The sequence below is a fragment of the Lagenorhynchus albirostris genome, chromosome 1 (assembly GCF_949774975.1).
Source record: "Lagenorhynchus albirostris chromosome 1, mLagAlb1.1, whole genome shotgun sequence".
Lineage (NCBI taxonomy): Eukaryota > Metazoa > Chordata > Mammalia > Artiodactyla > Delphinidae > Lagenorhynchus > Lagenorhynchus albirostris.
Genome location: NC_083095.1, coordinates 84,581,653 through 84,602,530, shown reverse-complemented (window position 1 = coordinate 84,602,530; position 20,878 = coordinate 84,581,653). Strand labels below are relative to the sequence as shown.

The following is a 20,878-nucleotide window of genomic DNA, read 5'->3' as shown; positions in this document are numbered from 1 at the left end:
CCCCTCTGTGCTCGCCCTCACCAGAGCGCTTGATGTCCCACCCGGCACGCTCCTAGAGCGATGCTGGCCCTTTAAGGGTCTTGGGAAGCCAGAACAACAGGAAATCCAAACGGCCTCATTAGGCAGCTCGGAGCTCAGCACAGTAATTAGTGCCCTGAAAACAAAACAAGGAAAAGCAGGTGGTGGTGCTCCCCCCCAATCTCGGCTGCCCCCAGCGTGGCCTGTTAGTACCCAAAGCCAGGCAGCTGGGACTGGAGCCCCTCCCTTCTAAGTCCCCTCACCCCAAGCTCCTGAAGCCTGCTGCCCACTGCCCAGGCCAGGGGTCAGATCCTTAGCTTCTGGGGAGCAGGCAGTGGCTTCTCGGCCAACCGCTTCCCCCTGGGGAGGATGAAGCCCCAGGGACAAGCAATGGGGCTTCCCCTCTCCCGTAGCCAGGTGGCCACTTGTCCACAGCATCCTCCACCTGTTTGGAAAATGCTGTGATGAAGGCTGGGAGCTGGGATGGTCTCTTCCAGAGGGAAAGGGGGGACCCCTGGGAATCCCAGGCCAAGAAGGCCCCCTTAGGAGAAGGGAGAAGCCTGCTCTGTGGTCCTACCTCTCAGGATCTCTGGTGATTCTCCAGGTGGGCAAGACAACTTGGGCAGAGGGACTGGTAACCCACTGGCCCTCTGGACAGACCTTGGGGACCTGCGAGCCCCTCAGTTGGTAAAAACCTGGCCAGGAACAAAAAGGAACCCTAGTGAGTTCTCTTCAGCCAGGCCACAGGCCCCAGCTCATTCTACCCTCCACTGTCCCCCATTTTATGCAACTGGAACGCCATCTTATCCCTGACCCCTGAGATATCTCCTTTTATGTGTACTGCCAGGGGAGGGACATACTGTGCTCCACTTAAGAAACAAATATTCATTCAACAGACATTTCTGGAGTGTCCAAAATACTCCGTGCACTGTGCTGGTGGGGAATTCCTGAGAAAGTTTCAAGGAATTCAAATGGCACTACCTTGTGATAGCTCATTACAGTCCTTCCCTCTGTATTGAGAAGGCCTTTGAGGGGAGGGACTGTGGCTCCTGCGTGTACGTATCCCCCTATAGACACAGCACGTAGGAGACTGGAACATGTTTATGAACAATCAAAAATGAACCAGGAAAATTAAAAAAAAAAGAACCAGGAATAGTCTGACTTCAGAGTAAGCCCGTGTAAGCTCAGTATGTGGCATGGCACAGCAGCAGCACTCTGGCGGGGCGCCCCCAGCCTTTGGGGAAAGCCACAAAGGCTCAGAGCCTAGATCTCCCTGAGGACCCTAAGTTTTGTACAGAGCAAGGGCTAAGGGCATTGTGGGGGAAGGAATCTCGGGTCCTGCTGAGAGCAAAGCTGGAGATGACCCTGGGATGTGGGGAGGAGCTGTACTGGGCTTGCCTGGGCTACAGGCTGTGGGGAGTGGGGGATGCTGAGCGGGAGAGCTGGGCAGGTTGAGTGTGGACCGTGGCCAGCCTATGGCCAGTGAATGGAGCTGTAATTAAGCTGTGGGTAGGTTTCTGGTCACACACTTATTGGCTGAGAACAAAGGCCCCAAGCGTCATTGCCCAGGGGGAAGAAGAAGGAGCAGAGGGAGGGGGTGGGGTAACCCAGAACCTGCTATTGGGCTGGGCAGCTGGCCTCCAGCTGGTCAGGGAACTCCGCAGGCACCTCTGGACGCCACTGGCTAGGTGGTAAATTCTGAGGGGCTCCAATCTGAAACTGAGAGGCCAGTGCTGTTGCTAGAGGTGAAGGGGACCAGCCAGCAAGTGACCAAAGGGTCACAGGTTCATGGAGCGGGGGGTCCTCAAGAATCCCCCGCTCCATGAAGCACACAAGAATCACTTGAGCAGGGACTTCCCTGGTGATCCAGTGGGTAAGACTCCGCGCTCCCAATGCAGGGGGCCCGGGTTCGATCCCTGGTCAGGGAACTAGATCCCACAGGCCACAACTAAGGGTTCGTATGCCGCAACTAAAAAAAGATCCCACATGCCACAACGAAGATCCCGCGTGCCGCAACTAAGACCCGGCGCAGCCAAAATAAATAAATAAATATTAAAAAAAAAACAAAAAACAGAGAATCACCTGAGCAGCTCCCTAGAGATTCTGATATAATTGGTCTGGGATCAGGCCTAGGAGACACTGGTATTTTCCAAAAGCCTCTAAGTGACCCAGTGTGCAGTCAGAGTCAGAACTACTGCTCGCTGGGAGCACGCCCCTCCCCAGAGCCCATAGTGCTCAGAGGCCACACCCACTGGACCAAATGGTGCAGGTGCCCTGGGCCGAGAGGGAAATGGGCAACAGAGTCCCCTAGGCCTGGGGATGGGGCCTTTGGAGAAGTCCTCCCCTTCTTGAAACCCCCCACCCCCAATGGAAAGTTACCCAGGGAAGCAGCTGTGGGCAGACAAGGCAAGAATACTGGGAGAGGCGCACCCATGGGGTGCCCGTGGCCTCTCCAGGCGCCCAGGAAGGGACCCTCCTGCCTCATCCCAAGCCCCCCAGATGGGAGGGACAGCACCCAGGAGAACAGGCTGGGGACTGGGAGGGAAGAGGGGTAGACTCAGATCACCTGAGCTGATGGGGCCTGATCCCATTTAGGGACGTGCAGCGGTCCTGAATCATTTCCCGGATATAGCTCAACAGCCCAGACTTCAAGGTTTTGGGGGGGAAATCTTTTTTCCAAGTTCCTCGATCTGTCATCCCCCTCCCCCGCCGGCCGGATAGGCCTGGACCAGTGTCCTCTCTCAGCTCCCCCTCAGCCTCCCAGCTCGGGCTTCTCCACTGAGCTCCCTGGACATTGTTTCCCGCCTCAGGAAGTCTCTGATGCCCTGCGCTGGATTTTGTTTTCCTTGTTATCGGGACAACTAATATTTTTTCCTGTGCGGAAAAAAAAGAGATTTTCCCAAGCAGATTACAGCTGTCAGTGAGGGGGGAGGGGGCTGGAGGTTGAGCCCTCCCTTCACCCTCCCTCTCTGCCACCCTTACAGGGCTGGGCTTTTGAATGAAGGAGGAAGCGCTGGCCCCAGAGCCACCCAGGCCAGTTGGAGCCAGTGACAACTCTGGCCTTGGCAGAAAATTCAGGCCCCTATCCTCTGCCTGAGGGGCCCCTGCTCCCTGCTAAGAGGGCTGATCCACATATGTGGCTGGGCCACATATCCAAGGGCAGGGAGAGGGTCCTGGGCTTGCCTTCCCTCTAGTGGGGTAGAAAGGGCAGGCCACCCCTCAACTGCAAGGGGGCAGGTTCTGTCTGAATGGCACAGCCCAGGCGCACATGCACGTGTATGCACACACAACACACACACACACACATCCTGGGTCTCTGCATTCTTCCTTGATAAACACTCACTTTCTACATCAGGTGCTGTGGTTCTAGGGACAGGCTGCCTGGGCCTTTGGGGTGGGGAGCTGCAGCATAACCACGACTGCAGCAATAGGGTCTTACCTAAGATGACCAAGTTTCTCTTCTTTCTTTCTTTCTTTCTTTCTTTCTTTCTTTCTTTCTTTCTTTCTTTCTTTCTTTCTTCCTTCCTTTCTTTCTTTCTTTCTTTCTTTCTTTCTTTCTTTCTTTCTTTCTTTCTTTTTCTTTCTTTCTTTCTTTCTTTCTTTCTTCTTTCCTTTCTTTCCTTTCTTTCCTTTCTTTCTTTCTTTCTTTCTTTTTTTAATTTTTTTGAAGCCAGTCAGTTGCTTCTTTTATTTATTTATTTATTATTTGGCTGTACTGGGTCTTCGTTGCAACATACGGGGTCTTTGTCACCCCGTGAAGGATCTTCAGTTGCGGCAGGCAGGATCTCTACTTGCAGCATGCAAACTCTTAGTTATGGCATGTGGGATCGATCTAGTTCCCTGAACAGGGATCGAACCCAGACCCCCTGCACTGGGAGCGCAGGGTCTTAGCCACTGGACCACCAGGGAAGTCCCCAAGTTTCTTTTAAAGTTCACAACAGCAGCAAATAGAAGGGCTTCGGCTGTGAGTTACTCTATTGTCTGTGGTTTGCAAATGTATTAAGAAAACTAGCCCCCCTGCCCTGTACCCTCCTGAAAAGTGGATGGTGAGCTCTGAGAGGGACTCTCCTACCTTCACCTCTCAGTGTGGTGGGCTCTTCAGTGGGCTGCCTGCAGGAGTGAGCAAGGCCATCTGTCTGGGGGCTGGAGGAAATAGGAGAATTTCAATTTAGATTCATTGTTTCTCTAAAAGGTAAACTGAACTTTAATAATATTTGATATGTGTTTTGACTATAGTGTCTAATCTATACATAAATATTCATATTCAAAAAAGTCTGGAGACCACCACCCCGGGAGATCAGTGAGGGCTTTATAACCTATCAGAAGCCTGTTTCAGATTGGGTGCTGGGCGAGGGAAGGGAGCTATGGAGGAGGGGCTGGTGAGCTCTGGATGCAGAACCACTTGGGCCCGGTCAGACTCCCAGATGTCACCAGCAGCGTGGACTTTCTGGGCCATCACTACCCCTGTGGCCTCCCTTCTCCCTGCCCACCCTCTCGGGCCTGCCTATGTCCCAGTTGGGTTCTAGGACCTTTGGCTGCCATGCTTCCCACAAGGGAGAGAGTGGTCCTGTGTGCTGCTCCCCTCACCCCAGGCTGGCTGAAGTGCGGCTGGGGTCCCTGCAGCTGCCCTGTATGCTGTGTCACCCCCAGGAGAAAAGTCCCTGGCGGGAGGCGGCCCTCTGCCGGGAGGCTGTTTCCTCAACCGGCCAAGGTAAGAAGTGGGGGATTTCCAGCCCTGTCCACGGGGCTGACTTAGTGCTGGGGGCTCCTCTCCTTTCTCATGCAGCCCATGCCCGGGTGAGGACAGAAACTCCAGAGTTAGGCCCAGTTGTAGCGAAAGGGGTGTCAGGGCAGCAGAGTCAGCTAAGCCCACAAGCCTCCCCAGCTGCTACTCCCTGATCCGGAAGGAGCCAAGCCCAAGGCGGAACCCCAGGACAGCACCTGGGACCAACAGAGACCCAGTCTTGGAAGACCCCGACAGGCATCTTGGTGGGGAGTAGGGCCTGGAAATCCAGAGCCACTCTTACTCATGGGCCTGTGGGGAATGACTCAAATCAATGAATGCCCCTGCCTAAACCTAGCCTTTCCTGGTTCTGGTGGTAAGGGGAGTGGCAGGTCTGAATCTCACCCTCTAAGGCTCCGCTCACTGGCCGGTACTTCCAGAGGTGCTAGAGAGTCGAAGGACCCAATGTGAGCCCCTCGGGAGCTGGGAGCTAGGAGCCTCATGTCCCAGACAGCTTGCCCTGAAAGCTTGATCCCCAGGAAAGGGGAGCCATACCCTAACAGCATTCCCTGTCTTCCTGCACTGTGGTCAGCTGGGCAAGGAGGGTGGGTGTGATCCTGGGGGCTGTTTGGAGAGAGAGTTAAGACAGTTGTGGCGACCTGGTGATGGTGGTACACACAGATGCCCCAGCTCCAGTGTTGGCTCACTTAGGCCCAAGTAATGGCTTAGGAAACAGCTAGACTCTTCCTCCACTTTCATGAAGATTCTCCTGTGCCTCAGACACTTGTGAGTTTCATTTCATGACCTGGTTTGTATGTGTGTGCTGTGTGCATACATACACACATGCTTGCAGGCTAGCGTGCTTGAGGCGTGTGAGGCGGCGGACTCACGCAAGGTCCCTGAGCACGAGAGCATCTGAGAGGTGAAATAATAAATCCAGCCACCATCAATGCAGGCTAGCAACACGCCATGATAAGGTACATGCATTATCACCAATCTACACAGCAACCAATCCTCTGAGGAAGGTGTTATAATCTCCAGTTTACAAATCGATAAACGGAGTGAAATTTAGAGAAGTTAAATGAGCAGCCTGAAGTCACACAGTGAGCAAATCCAGGCAAGGATTTGAACCCAGGTCAGTCCAAGGCCAAGCCAGAGGTCTCTCTACCAGGCTCTCTCAGCATGGTCCTCCTCAGTTACGCTTTATCTGCTCCTCATCTCTGAGGCTCTGGCTGCCCTAGTCTGAGGCGACAGGCTCTTCCCCTCCCTCCCTCCCCTCCAGTCAAGGTGGCAAAGCAGAGCCTGTTCAAGGCTGTATGGAGCCCAGACGCTGTGCCCAGACCTTCACACATCAAACCAGTGCCCAGTTCAGAGAGGGTCTGGCTGGCCCTTGGCGGGATCAGCTAGGGCAGAGCTGGGACAGCTGTTTACAGTAAACAGAAAGCTCCCGAGGAAGGAAGGAGGGGAGGGGCTGGGGTTGCCATGGAGACAGGGAAGAGCAGCAGGGCCTCGGCCCTGATCCACAGTTACTGGTAACGCATCCCTGCCCCTTCTAGAGCTGGAGGAGGCCCGAGGAAGGTCCAGACAGGCAGCCTAAGCAGGAGAGGCAGGGGCAGATTGGGCCTCAGAGCAGTGCCTGCTGAGAACACATTCCCATCTCATTATGTATGTCTACTTATTGTTAACAATAACAACTACTGTTTATTGAGCTTTTTGTTTACAGCATGCCTGACACTAGGCCCTTGAGAGTATGTTTTCTTATTTAACTCTAAAACCGGGAGATAGGCAGAATAATCATCTCTAATTTATAGATGAGGAAATTGAGGTTCAGAAAGATTAAGCCATTTGTCAAGGTCACACAGCTTGTAAGTGACAGAGCAAAATTTTTGGATCAAAAACTCTTTTACCAAGGCAGATAGGAGATGAGCTAGCAGGTGAAGGTCTGAGCCGCTCAGCTCGTGGGGAAACTGAGTCCCCTGGGTACCAAGGGGACTTTCCCAGGCTTCTAGCGTTAGTCAAAGAGATTGCTGGGGACAGAACCCGTGTGTTCCAGCCATAACCACTAGACCACACGGCTTCTCCATGGCTTGAGCTGGGAAGGTCCAAAGAGAAACTCCCTTTCCAGCCCCAGCGTGGATCCTAGACTCTCCCGCAGCTAACAGGCTGCCCCTGAGGAGGTCAGGACGAGCCAGGGTGCTGCGGGGGATGCTGGGGGCTTTCTGCCCACACATATGGTTTCCAGATTCCAGGGGATGAAAAGGAGGCCATTGGGGGCGGAAATGGGGGATGTGCGATGACAAATTTAGACTGATTGCTTAAAAAAAAAAAAAAAAGGCCGAGAAACACTAAAAAATAAAAGCAAAAAGTCCACTAGAAAAACCAAAGGGAATTATTTGATTGCGCAGCCGAGAGCCGTGAGGCGCAGCATGGTTTAATGGGGAACAGTATCAAGGGCTCTTCTGACTTTGCTCAGAGGATGGCGGCAGAGGAGGGGCTCTGTCCGCTGTTGCTGGCTTCACCCCCTGGACTTTGGGACAGGGATAAAGTTGGGCACGGCACCTGGGTGGATGTCTGGAGTTCAGGAGCACCTGTTGGGGGGCTCTCCTATAAGGCTTGGGCCCTTTGGACTCCAAGGATCCTGCTGGCTTGTGGCCAAGGGTCCCCACGGGCTCACAGAGGGAGCTGCCCTAGGGGAGGCTCCAGCTGGTCTGTACTGAGAGCATGTGAAAAGATGAGCTGTAAGGTGGGGGACTGGGGTGTCTCTGAGTTCCAGCCTTAAAGGGAAATGGCCAGGAACAGAAGGTAAAAGGGAGGACAGCTGCCTGGAATTCTGGCCTGCAGCAGGCCCAAAGGGTCAAAGGTCAAGGGGGGGACAAGGGGGACTTCCTGAGGCTCTCAGGGGAGTGCCAGCCAGCCAGGCTGTTGTGCAAGCTCTGGGCTGGACCATAAGGGCAGGCTGGCAGAGGAGCCACGCCTGGCCCAGTCCCCTCAGCCTCTCCTAACTGTCCCCTGGAGCTGGAGTAGTGCCCTCTCTCCTCCAGGAAACCAGGACCCTGTCCCCCAAGGTAGCACCCCTGTCCCACCTCAGTGGCCTCATTCTATATGCCTGAGTGCTTCCTCTCTCATACTCATCCTGAACCTCTCTTCCCCAGAACGACCATCTTTTGAGAAACCAGAAAAACCTTCTCAAGTAAGCCTCTTTCTTTCAATTCCACTCTGATTTCCCACGAGGAGATCAGAGGGGTTTGTGAGGAGAGAACCATGATAGGGCTCACAGGGTCCCAGCCCTAAAGGAACAGTCACAGAGTAAAGTGGAGGAGAAGCAAGCCATCAGGGATGTGTGGGTGCCAGGCCCCGGGCTAACCACAGATGTGCTGCACTGCTCTCCCTAGACTTCATGCGAGCCTCTCAAGGTCTGCTGTGTTTATTCACATTTTACAGATGAAGAAATGGAGGTTCTGAGGGTGTGATTAAACTGACAGCTGGTAAATGACAGAGCAGAGACTGCTCTTTCCAGATCACCTCCCTGTCCCTCAGCTCAACCCACTTGACTGGAGATGGAAAGCAAGCACAACGAAGGGTCTAGGACTGTGTCTCGCTCCCAGGGGACGTGGGATCATTGCTGACCGATGCTGAATCTCATGGAGAAGGGACCGGATCCTGGATGGAGCCTCACGTCAGCCACAAATTTCTCTTCAGCATCTGTAAAATCAGGAGGTAGGATCAGCAGCTCAGTGGTTTTCAAACTTGGTTCGTGGGCATCCTGGCATCTCATAGAAATTGGGATGGAGGAGGAAATGACAGTGAATAAGGTGATCCCCGCCCCCTGCCAGCCCAGCTCCCACCAGGGATGCTCAGCATATCAATTTCAGGTATCAGACATCCACAAGGGATGTTTTTATTTGAATAAAGGTCCCACAGCATTCTATGGCCTCGATCTGAGGTCTCTGCAGCTCTGACCTTCTGGGAGCTGTGATCTAGGCAGTTTCAGGTCCTGGGCTGGGGAGAGAAGCCAGAGGATCTGGTGAGAGAAATGGAGCAGACCATGTCTGGGGTCCTAACCCTGCGGGAGGAAGCAGGTCAAGGTCAGAGCCATGAGACCACGCCTCGGCAGAGGAGGTGAGCTGGAGATACACAGCACCTGCCTCTCCACCTGGGAAACACAAATAGACCTTTGGCCACGGCAGCCTGGAAACCAGAAGTAGCACCCACCTTCCTGGGGGCCAAACCAATGCCCCTTTCTCCTTTTCTGCCAGGCCTGCCCGGGCTTGTTCTCAGTGGACATCGGTTGCTGGTCACCGACCTAGGGCCACCCTAACCTCCCGTGACCTCATGGCTCCTACTGCTCAGCTCAAGGGCTCCTTCAAGTTGAAAGCTGAGAAAAGGCAAAGCTGCTCAGGGAGAGGAAAGCACGCAATAGGGGGCATTCAGCGAGCAGGGGCTAATCCCCTTGAAAGAAGAACCCTACTTTGTGCCCCTTTTATGGCCCATCCCTAGCCAAAGTTTGTCCCTCTGCCTCACTTTGCCCTTTTGGAAGCTGGGCATAAGAATGGTGTCCCTCTCCTGGTGGCTTCAGCATGTGTAGCTCCCTGAATATCGTCATCTCCATGGTCCAGGTGGAGGAGAAAGCTGAAGGTGGCCCAAGGACTAGAACCATCTAGCATCCTCCTTCTGTCCTACTGCCCATCCCGGGCCTGCCTCTGACCACCATTCACCCTCAACCTGCTGCAGGGCCCAGCCTTGCTCCACGTAAGCAAAGCTGCCAGCAGGGTCCTTTGTGGGGCTGCTCCCCTGTGGCACTCCCTAGGGGCCCCACCATGGGGCAACAGATGGACCTATGGTCTCTACAGAACAATGGTGGGGGAGGGGCCCTGGCATCGCCTGCCCCAAACAGGAAGTGCTGCATGAGCTTCAAAGAACTGGCAGGGCCAAGGGGCTGAGTGGCTGGAGCCACTGCCAGGACTGGCGGCTGCCTGAAGAGATGCCTGCCAGCCTCGGGATGCCCAGCCTTCAGTGGGGGTGGGGCTGCAGTGGCAAGGGCAGCTGGGTTTTGGGCAGAGGATGCTTTGCGCCCTCAGTGCAGCAGCCTCTGACCTGGAAGCAGGCTGAGGGAAGGGGGCTCCGACACAAGGCTGTTTCCCGGCTCTGGTGCCACCCGCCAGCGGGACTGCAGGTTCTTTCCCAGGCCACAGTGGGTCTGGCCCTCCAGCAAGTAACCGTGAGGGGCAGGGCTGGCACCAAGCCTGCCGCCCACTCCCTGCCTCCTGCTCCCAGCTGCTCTGCTCAGAGCCTTTTCCTCTCCACTTCCTGTTCACACAGGGGGGGGCGGGAAGTGGAGGGAGGAAGTTGGGGGGAGGCGTGTAGGGGGGACCCATTGAATAAAAGGAATTAACCGTTTCCCTCCTCTGACCTCTGGGAATTTCCGCCTGTGAAAGTGTCTCGAAGAATCTGCAGAGCTGGGGCAGTGGGGAGGAGGTGCGCCCCTCGTGGCCCCCTCCCCTTCTCCCTCCCCCGGTGGTAGTGGCGGGCCTGATAACTCCCTCTCGGCCCCCTAACCTTTTGTTTCCCTGGCGCCAGGGGGGCCAGCGCCAAGGGCAGCCTGGAGCCTGGAGGCCCCCTCCCAACCAATGGGGTTGGGGGTGCCCGGCCTGTGACCCGAGCTCGGGGCAGGGGGACGCTGCGCAGGAACTGCGGGAGTTGGTGGTCCTGGGGGAATGAGCTCACACCCGGGCTGGCCAGGCTCTGAGCCCCGCGCCCTCCCTGCCAGGGTTGGTGCCTTTGGCCAGTCTGCCCTGGGGACAGGAGAAGGGCGGCGAGCGGGTCACTCGGGCCTCAGACGTAGGGCGGGCACACCCTCCGGGGGCCACTCCCCCCTGGAGCGGAGGAAAGGAGCCGGTGAGTTCAGGAAGCCAGTAGACAGCGCCCCCTAGTGCCCACCGCTGACTCGGCCAGGCGGCCCCCCAGGGCCCTCTCAAGGGCGGGCCTCAGGAAGCACCTGCTCTCCAGGACCAGTGGCCGCCCTGCATCTCCCCCAGGTGGCTTCCTTGTTTACAGGCCTCCTGCCCTGATCCCAGCGTCACTGCCTGTGGCCACTCCTCCTATTTCCAGTGACCGCTCCAGGAGCAGCTCATTCATCTTGGCCCCTACCCACGTAGCTGCTCCCCCACCCCACCCCCTCCTGGCCCTCCCCCAGGCTTAGGGCCAAGGCCCAGAGGGCCGTCTCTCTCCCCTCCACTCCAGGCCTTGCTTGGTTTCCAGGGATCTAAGAGCTGTGGCTTCCCGTTGCCCTGACTCAACGGAACCCCATTCTGTCAGTGCCAGAGAAGACTGGGGCCTTTTTCCAGGAAAGAGGAAGCAGCCTAGGACCAGATGGGCAGGCTTAAGAGAGGACAGAAGGGGCAGGGGTGTCCCAAGCTGTCTTAGCCAAGTCCTCTGGGAGGAGGGAGCAATAGGGCAGTGTCTGTTTAACTAACATGTATTAGGCACCCATTATGTGCAAAGACAGAAGCCCCAAGCTGTTCCAAGTAAGCAAGTGACCATGCCAGTGGTGGGCCAAGGTTTATACCTAGTTCTCACTGACAGTGGGGAATACGACCCTGAGCCCACTACTGGGCATGTCTAGGTGTGAGGGGAGCCTTAGGCCACATGGGGAGCAGCAGCCCTCCAAATCTTCCTGGAACGGGGGAAATGGAACAGGATTAGGATGCCCTCTACTCACCCAGCGGGACCCTACCCCCCATTTGCTTCCACTCTGGCTTCTGGGGCAAGATGGGGAGTCTGAGGCTCATCAAAGATGGGCCTATCCCTTGGCAGGGGCCATGAAGAGACCCCGTTGTTCTAGTGGCTGGAAAAGAATAAGCAGGGCAAGATTCTCCCAGGGCTGCAGGAGATAAAAGTCTTGGAAGAGGATTAGGCTGCAGGGGCAAGAGAGACGCCTGCAGTCACTAGCCAGGTGACCTGACCCCAGCCTGATTCCAGGAACACTCACTTTTTATTTTGTTTCAGTCTGGGCGGCTGATAGACCACACCCATAAACCTGGGCAGTGGACTGTGAACACCAGTCCATGGAGCAAAGGGTGCTCAGCTGATATCACGGGAAGGCCCTGCTTCAGGACTCCCTAGGGCTTAGCCTCGAGCCACAACTAAAGAACTGTAAGCTGGGGGGATGGGCAGGTCAAAGGAGATAGATGGGGAGAAAACATATCTGCCAAATGCCATGGATGGTGGCAGTGGTAGTCTCGCCTCCATGTTGGACCTCAACATTATGGTTAAGGGACTTCCCTGGCGGTCCAGTGATTAAGACTATGTGCTTCCAATGCAGGGGGCACAGGTTTGATTCCTGGTCGAGGAACTAAGATCCCGCATGCCACGCAGCTTGGCCAAAAAAAATCATGGTTTAATGCCAGACAGTGGTAGGGCAGTATCAAAACTGGGCAGAAGTTGAGAAGGCAGGGATGCAGGCTGGCAAAGGGAGGGGCAAGCAAAATCTAGCATGCGTAAGGGCCAGTGGAGGGAGGAAGAACGAGGGGCTTAGATTTATGGTTAGGCAGTGGAGATTACCAGAAAACTCTTGGGTAACAACTACGGAGGGAATAGACCTAGGAAGCACCAGTGGAGAAAGTGACTTGAGAAATCAGCGCCCCCTGCTGCCTGAGTGTGGAGGGTTCTGTGGGGAGCAACACCACCTGCTGGCCAAAGGGAAGAACAGTCCCTGCTCCTAGGTGGGCCCTAATTACCAACAGAAGCCTGGAGTCAGAACGGATACAGTGAAAGGCAAAGAAGTGAGCAGAAAATGGCAAAATCATCCTGTCACATCTCCAGGAAAAGGAGCAAGGGCCAAGGCTTGAACATGCAGGGCCCTGGCAGCTTCCCCGTGACACCCTAGCCCCTCTTGGAGATCACTCACACACCACTCTGCCCAGCATCAACACAAAGCCATCAACTCCACAGTCACCAGTGCAGACAGTTTAATGCTCTCCACCCCATCACCATCTCCCACTGTCCTCCGTGAGGCCCTCTGCCCCAGGGTACCCCTCACACTGGAGCCCCAGACAGTGTGCACAAGAGCATGCCCACCATCAGCACCACCTTTCCCCCCACCCCATGCCCAGGACTTGGAGGGGTTGTCTTTTCACCTGTGGGACCTAGAAGCCGACAGAAGAGAGCGCTTCTGAGGGAGAAGAGCCACAGAGTGAAAAGGAATAATGGTAGGTAGTGCTCCAGAAAGAGAACATGATGTGTGTGAGGAGGGAAAAGGAAGAAAGAGCTGTTAGACGCAGGGGGAATGGTAATGGGGTCAGAATTCTGACTTCTCCAGGCTAAGGCCCTCTGTTGGGAAGCAGGCTGACGGCCTAGCAAAACAGCAGCTCTAAGGCAGCCCTGAAGAACAGCACGGGCAGCTGGCAGAATGCACTCGTAGCTCACCCCTCGAGGACAACAGCTATGATTCCGCTCCCCCCACCACAGTCCCAGCCCAGCAGCCTCCAGGAGACCAAGGACAGATGATGCTGTGGCCTTCCCAAGAAGGGACAGCTCCCGACCGCCTGCCCGCCTATCGGGGTTGACACATTCCTACAACCAACTGAGGTGCTCCTCCTCGTAGCGCTGAGGGTCGATGAAGGGCCGGTCAATAGAGCGGATCATCAGCTCCCCACAGTACACGCACTCAGCGGCCACCAGTTCATCCAGGTCAGCCTTGAGCTGTTCCCGGCTGGGCCCCCCGGTGGCAGCGCCCCCCTCGGCCTCCTTAGCCCGGGCAGAGCCCTTGGCAGGGGGTGGAGCGGCGCCCAGCTTTCGCTGTAGCTCCTCGAGCCGAGCCTGCTTGTAGGCCGGCAGGCCAGGCCGCACGGCCTGCAACAGGCAGTCAGCGTGGAACATGTGGCCACAGAGGAAGAGGTAAAAAGGGCGGTTGAGCAGGGGGAAGTCGCAGGTGGCACATTTGTCCTGGGGCTCCACAGTGCCATAGCGGCCCCGCAGCTCCTGCAGGTCTCGCCGGATGCGCTGGGCACTGGCCGTGGCCTCTTCCATCTCCCGCTGCAGCTCTTGGATGTGGTGGTTGTAAGCCTTCAGCGAGCTGCAGATCGCCTCCTTGAAGTGGTCGATGGTGACGAAGTCAGGGAAGAAAGGCAGCACGTCCTCGATCTTGAGCAGGGGGCAGCTGGCCAGGCAGGCCATGGCCGTCTGCACATCCTCCTCCTCCTGCACCACATGCCGAGCAATCTTCAGCCACAGCTTCTTGCGTAGCTCCTCATCTTCCTCGGGCAGGTCAGCACACTGCTTGGCCAGGTCCACGTCCACCTGTGGGGAGGCTGAGAGCGTTAGGGTCAGGTCCCACTCAGGACAGGGTCTGTGGGAAAGACAGAGGCCCAGCACTCCAGGCAGCAAGTGAGACGGGGCTCCTCGGGGCTGGGAAGGAACCTGTCTCAGTAATGGGCCTGCCTCTGTCAGAGCTACACAAACGCTACTTATGATGGTGGGCCTGCAATTTTAGTGAATTTACAAATCACCTGGGGAGCACATCCAAAATACAGATTTCTGGGCCCCCTCCACAGACATTTTGATTCAGTAAGTCCTGGGTTCAGACCCAGGAATTCCTTTTTTTTTTTGGCCTCGCTGCGTGGCTTGCGGGATCTTAGTTCCCCGACCAGGGATCAAACCCACGCCCTTGGTAGTGAAAGTGCAGAGTTCTAACCACTGGACCACCAGGGAATTCCCTCGAATTTTATTTATTTATTTATTTATTTTTTGCGGTACGCGGGCCTCTCACTGTTGTGGCCTCTCCCACTGCGGAGCACAGGCTCCGGACGCGCAGGCTCAGCGGCCATGGCTCACGGGCCCAGCCGCTCCGCGGCATGTGGGATCTTCCCGGACCGGGGCACGAACCCGCGTCCCCTGCATCGGCAGGCAGACTCTCAACCACTGCGCCACCAGGGAAGCCCCCCCTCGAATTTTAAATAGCACTTCACACGATCCTACGCAGGTGACAATTCATGATTTGAGCAATGCAACTCAGCACTTTCCCCTTCTGCAATTGTGGCTAGCAGGTATGCAGAATTTACCTGTGAGGGAAGTACTATAACATCATCCCCATTTTGCGTCTGAATAATCTGACGCAAAGAGAGGTTCGGAAACCAGCCTGAGGTCACAAAGCTTAGTAAGAGGCAGAACCAGAATTCAAACCCTGACTTGAGTCTGTGTTCTTAACCTCTATACTACAGTTGCTATCTGGGAGAGAAGCCAGCACCCCCTAGCCACAGTGTCCCTCTGGCCCTTCAGCACCTGAAGCTACTGCTCTCCAGGCCCCTCTCCTGGACAGGGTCAAGGCTCATTGGCTCACCTGCAGGGCCAGGTCCACAGCCTCCTCATACAGCTCCAGGACCTTGTAGACATGGACGCAAGCATGGTGGTGGCCATGCTCAGCACAGAGCCGCAGCGCGTACTTGAGGTCATAATGTACCCGGTGTGGGCTGGCCCCGGCCTGCTCGAGGTAGGCCAGCAGCGAGGCTGGCTGGCCTCGGGCATAGAGCGACAGCAGGTAATTGTGAATGGCCTGCTCAGTCTCGCCCAGTACATTCACGCAGAACTCCATGTAGCGGATGGCCTGGCTCACCTGCTGGGCCTCGCCACCCTGGCTATAGTTCACCAGGGCAGGGATGAGCTGCCGGGCATCCAGCCGGCTGCCCAGCTCAATCCAGGCGTCCACCAGCTGGCGAGGGATGTGACGGATGAGGATGGGTGAGAACTTGTAGAAGAGCTGGGGGTCACGGTGGCGGGCCAGCACAGCCAGGGCCTCCTCGTAGGCCTCATGCTGGCAGTGGTATGCCACCACGCGCTCGTAGTCCTGCATGATCACAGCGAAGTATACCATGTGCTCTGTGTCCCCGTGGCTGGCGAGCAGCTCGTGGATGGAGGCCCGGCTGGCGAAGAGCCACTCCTTGTGGCGGGGGCTGCTTAGGAAGGCGCGGAAACGCTCCCGGGTTTCCCGGTAGAGGTTCAGGGCCTCAGGGTCACCCTGCAGGGCCCCGAGTCGGCTCAGGTAGAGCTCCGTCAGCCAGGCGGTAAGCAGCGTGGCCTGGGTGCGCTCAGCAGGCTTCAAACTGGCCAGTTTTCGCTGCAGGAACTCGGCCAGCGCCTCCTCCTGGTGGGCCTCCAAGAACTTGAGGGCAATCTCCTCAAAGTAGCTCTGAGTCAGGGCGTAGCAGCGGGCACTCTCCAGGTAACGATGCTGGCGGAAGCAGAAGTCGGCCTCCCGGGCCAGGACCGTGTCCAGGCAGTCAGGCCGCTCTCGACAATACTCTTTGGCCAGGTCGAAGCGGTTCATGTCCAGGTAGGTGCGCCAGACATCCCGGGCCTCCCGCTGTACCTGGTAGCGGAAGACGGCCCGCTCGGTGTGGGCCCACAGGTGGCCTGTGGAGGAGTCCTTCACCATGTGCTTCAGCGGCCCAAACTTCTCCAGGAAGTGGTCCCGCAGCACCACCTGCCCCGTCAGCGTGCACACTGCCTCCACCCGGTCCGCCAGCAGCAGCAGGAAGTGGAACTGGGTCAGGACGATGGCCAGGGGTGGGCTGGCCCCAGGACCCACCCCCTCTGGGTACTCCCAGACCCGCTCCTCGCTCAGCAGGGAGTCGGGACGCCCGCAGTCCAACGAGCCATACAACACGCCATCCCCCATCATCCAAGCGAAGGCCCGGGGCGCAGAGCGCAACTTGGGGGTGTAGAAGGCCAACTCACTGTAGCCCAGACTGCTGGGGAACTCACGGAATGGGGGTGGGTGGTCAGTGTAGGCAGCAAAGAGCCCTGAGAAGCCCTGGGCCTCAGCTCCCTCGGCTGCTCGGCCTATGAACTGGAAGAGGCGCTGCCGAGTGGTGGCGATGACAAACCCACGCCCTTCAGGGCCCCGCTCCGCCTCGAGGGAGCACACAGGTGCTGGGCCCCCTTCTTCGTTTAGCACATACAACGGACGGAAGTAGAGATCCGGGGCAGGGCCGAAAAGCCCACCCTCGCTGGCCGAGAGCTCTGCTTCAAAGATCTGACCTTGGGCAGTGCCGACCAGGATGGGGCCTGTGCTGCTCTCAGTACCCAGGGCCTTGTTCCAGCCCACACTCTCCACCAGCTGCCCCTTCCAGCGTGCCAGGGGCCGAACTTTCTGTCCATTACGGTTCACGTAGAGGACCTCAGTGCTGCTCAGAGCAATCAGCAGGTGAGAGCCTGGAGTGGGGGAGAGCATGGCACCCTAGAGGATGCTATTCCCACCCTCAGATCCCACCCACCCAGGCAGTGACCTACCCTCAACATCCCCCACCCCCTACTCCCCATCTCAGAACTCTACCACCACTTACCAGTAGAGTCCAGGAACATCTTGTGAACTTTGGCATCATCCTTGCGCCCCAGCTCCATGTGGTTGGGTTCATTTGCTTTGCCTAAGTCAATGCTGTTGGGACAAGAGTCACAGCCTCACTCCAGAGAAGGGCAGATCCTTCTGTTGAATCACAGACCTCTTTATAATCTGATGAAAGGCACAGCCTTTCTTCCCTGAAATCTACATAGACACACAAAATTCTGACTACAATCCCAAGGGAACTCTGAAACACATGTGGGGTCCTCCTTAAGAACGCTCAGCTCTGAGAACACCCCCACTTCATTGTGAGAAGTCACTAAGCAGAAGTCTTTTCCTTCTGCTCAACATACCTCCAGTGCATCTAGGAAGATAGGCAGGGGTATCCCAGAATGCCGGGGTAAAAAGGGAACAATAGTAGCTAATGGTTACTGAGCACTTTCTATATACCAAGCACCATGCCAAGAGCTTGAGCTAGTATGACCTCAATTAACCTTCACAATAACCTTGAGGAGTGCTCCCTTAAGATTATTTCCTATTTAAGGTATTTCCCTTATGAAATTCTTTTCAAATTATATGCTCATTCTAACTAAAGAATCAATACAACAGTGTATGAAGAAAAAGTTAATGATTTTCTTCCCAAACTCCTATTATTCCCAATGGAAAAAACTGATGTTAACATCTTTCTCCATGTTCATAATATAAACAAGCTTATTTTATCAGTTTTTACAAAAATGTTTTCACATTGTATATATGTGTGTGTATGCATATTAATTTATAATTTGCTTTTCTCACTTAATGATATTTCATGAACATCCCACTGGGTCAACAGATACAGCTAACTCATTGTTTTAATAACTGCATAATATTCCCTTTTATGGGTGAACTATAACTTAATCATTTTCCTATTGATGGATATGCAGCTTGGGTCCAGTTTTTCCTACCACAAATACTGCTGGAATCAACATCCTTGTATCTATACCTTTGTAAACTGGTACTTTTCTTTCCATGGTATGTATTCCCCAAAGTGGGACTGCCAGGTCAAAGTTATAGATATTTCAGTGTTTAACAGACATTGCCAGATTATTTTTCCAAAAGATGGTGGCAATTTATACTCTTTCCAGTAATGTATGAGAGTCCATCTCTGTGTATCTTCACCAGCATCATATATTACTGTTTAAAATTTTTGCTAATCTGATAGGTTGAAAAAAAATGGTATCTTACTGTGATTTTGATTTGCATTTCCCACAGGCTGAAAATTATTTTCAGATGTTTACTGGAAAATTTGTAGTTCCTCTTCTGTGAACTGCTTGTTTATCTTGTTTACCCTCCCTTTTCTATTGAACCGTCTTTTTTCATTTTTTTTTTTTTTTTTTTGGCTGCACCTCACAGCTTGCGGGATCTTAGTTCCCCAACCAGGGACTGAACCTGGGCCCCAGCAGTGAAAGCGCCAAGTCCTAACCACTGGACCACAAGGGAATTCCCTGGACTGTCTTTTTCTTATTAATTTCTAAGGGCTTTTTAAGGAACAGGAATGTAAATCTTCAGTCATATGTGGAAAAACATTATTTTCCCACCATCTTTTGTCCTGACCTGCTTCATATGTTTTATTTTTATTCTGTCATAACAGCAATCACTATGTGGTCAAATCTATCTACCTTTTCCCTTGTGGATTCTGGATTTTCTAGCTTGAGTAAGAAGGTCTCTCTTTAGCCCAAGAACATTGAAATTTATTAAATATTCTTTTAACATTCACACTATTTTTTATATTCAAATAATTATTCCACTTAGAATTCATTTTTATGATACAGAGGTTTAGCTCTGTTTCATCCCAGATGGTTATTCTGGATAGATAAACAAGTTTGCTGACACCTTTGTCATATATTAGTTCCATTTACTTATACTATTTATTTCCAGTTTTATTGAGATATTTTATTTCCATTTATAGTGGATTTATTTCAGGACTCTAGACTGTTTCGCTTATCTACATGACTAACTTGTGGGTTGGTACTATCTTTAACAGATGAAGGGACGTGTTCAGAAAGACTGGGTGACTTTCCATCCCTGTTAAGTGGGAGAGCTGAGCTCAGAGTCCGGGTCTACTATGCTACTGGTTCTCTTTAGGAAGGGATAGGATATTTCCTGAACATTCCAAATCCACTGTTTAACCTGCCCAGAGTGGAAAAAAGGCCCGGTCAGTCAGTAGTTCCAAAATACCAACAATCCACTCCCTACTCCTAAACCTTTTGGGTCCTCACTTACCGGAGTAGTGTATCCTTGCCCAGGCTCATGCAGAGCTGATTGCAGGAGACGACAAGACTGGTGATACGCTCAGAAGGGGTAAAGTCAATGCGCTGCCTCGTGAAAATGGGCACTTCCTTCTCTAGCTGGGCATTCACATACCCTAGGTGAGGAGCCAAGGAAAGGTTAGCTATGGAACAGAGGGAGGAAGGGCAACATATTCCTCTCCACCTTCCCAACATATTGCTACCCCGGGACCTTGGTGAGCCAGCACTTGAATACCAATATATCAAGCAGTTTGCTAATCACCTCTACATTAGTCCTAGGCTACATTAGGGGTTCTGGGCTCTTCCCACATCTCTGAAAGCAGTGAGGGGTTGATTCTTTGAACCCTTGGGATGCTGTTACACCATGATATACCTGCTCCCAGTGGTAATGTGGTGGGCGGGGAAGGGTTGGGTGTTCTCCCTTATCAATCTTTGGCCAAGCAATCCCAGCTCAACTAAAGTAGTCTAGTTCCGCTCTCTCCCCTCCTCCTTGCCCATGCAGTAATACTCTCAGTGAGTCTCCAGAAGAATGAGGGCGGAGGGATCCTTGGGGAATCCTTCCAATCAGTTGGTTAACAAACTGCTGCAAAAACTTCCCCTCAACGCCCAGATGCACACAGCTCTAGCAAAAGCCTAAAGTACTTCATTTTCCCCTGTTCAGTGACAAAGTTCCCTCTAGGACCATCCCTCCTTCCCCTACAACATTCCCATTTCACCAGTTCTTTGCCCACTCTTTTCCTCCCACCTCCAGAAGGGGCCTGGTGGGAAAAACACTGAATCAGATGAAGCCTATTCTCATCTGAGCCTATTCTCATCTGAGCCTATTCTCAGTTTTCCCAACTGCGGCCCTGTAAGCAAGACACTTCCTTATCTGAGTCCCAGTTCCCTCTTAGAAGGACCCTAGTGGCAGGGCCTAGATCACGCGGCTGCTCTTGCTGCTCTTTCAATCTTCGACCATCCACCAGCTGGGGGCCATAAGTGCCTGAGGAGAATCAAGGGCCTAGACCCAGACTGCACGTCCAGGAGGTGAACCCGAGCTCCTGGAGCCAACCCCTCCGCTCCTCTCTTGCAGATGCCAGGAGAGCTAAGAGGTGCAGCGGCGCCCTCACTTCCCTTACCCGAGTGGGGGATGCCGACGCTGGGGCAGCCGGGCTGCAAGACGGCCGAGCGGGAGAGGGAGTCCTCGTATTCATCCAGGATAGACGCCATGGTGCCCGGCCTGTGGGTCCTCCGTCTTGGGCCCAGGGATTACAACAGGGCTCCCCCCAGGGATCCCCGTCTCCCCGGATTGGAAGCTGCGACTCCCCAGCCTCGACAGGGATCTGACAGATCCTGGCAATCCGCCGCCGCCGCCGACTCCTCCTCTTTAAAATCCTGAGGATCTTCTCACTCTCGCCTTATAGAGCGAGAAGACCGGGGAGCTCTCCCCCTTGAATCTGGCGCAGTACTGCACCCAACTCCCGCCCCCAGGAGACCACCGGCTCCCCCTAGCCGATCTCAGGTGATCCCAACCTC

General features: G+C 54.5%; 1 protein-coding gene across 2 annotated transcripts; it reads right to left on the bottom strand.

Moving 5' to 3' along the window:
* Positions 1-4,096: 4,096 nt before the first annotated feature.
* On the bottom strand, positions 4,097-20,878 carry VPS18 (VPS18 core subunit of CORVET and HOPS complexes). Of its 2 annotated transcripts, XR_009540194.1 has the most exons (7): positions 20,482-20,878; positions 19,338-19,479; positions 17,080-17,171; positions 15,078-16,948; positions 13,293-14,038; positions 8,369-8,443; positions 4,097-4,161 (listed from the first exon to the last, which is right to left on the bottom strand). XR_009540194.1 is itself a non-coding variant. In XM_060147488.1 (5 exons), exons 1-5 carry the CDS (start codon positions 20,570-20,572, stop codon positions 13,313-13,315), a joined length of 2,922 nt encoding a protein of 973 aa, XP_060003471.1. In that variant the 5' UTR covers positions 20,573-20,878; the 3' UTR covers positions 12,694-13,312. The 2 variants fall into 2 exon arrangements, 1 of the variants encoding a protein (XP_060003471.1); XM_060147488.1 differs by lacking the exons at positions 4,097-4,161; positions 8,369-8,443 and having other exon boundaries at positions 12,694-14,038.

Bases quoted from the DNA above. Each gene is read 5' to 3' on its own strand.
- VPS18 (XM_060147488.1), bottom strand. From the start codon at position 20,572: ATGGCGTCTATCCTGGATGAATACGAGGACTCCCTCTCCCGCTCGGCC. The intron at 19,480-20,481 runs GTAAGGGAAGTG...CTCCTCACCTAG, and splicing joins CGTCGGCATCCCCCACTCGG to GGTATGTGAATGCCCAGCTA. The intron at 16,949-17,079 runs GTAAGTGGTGGT...CCCCCACTCCAG, and splicing joins GATGTTCCTGGACTCTACTG to GCTCTCACCTGCTGATTGCT.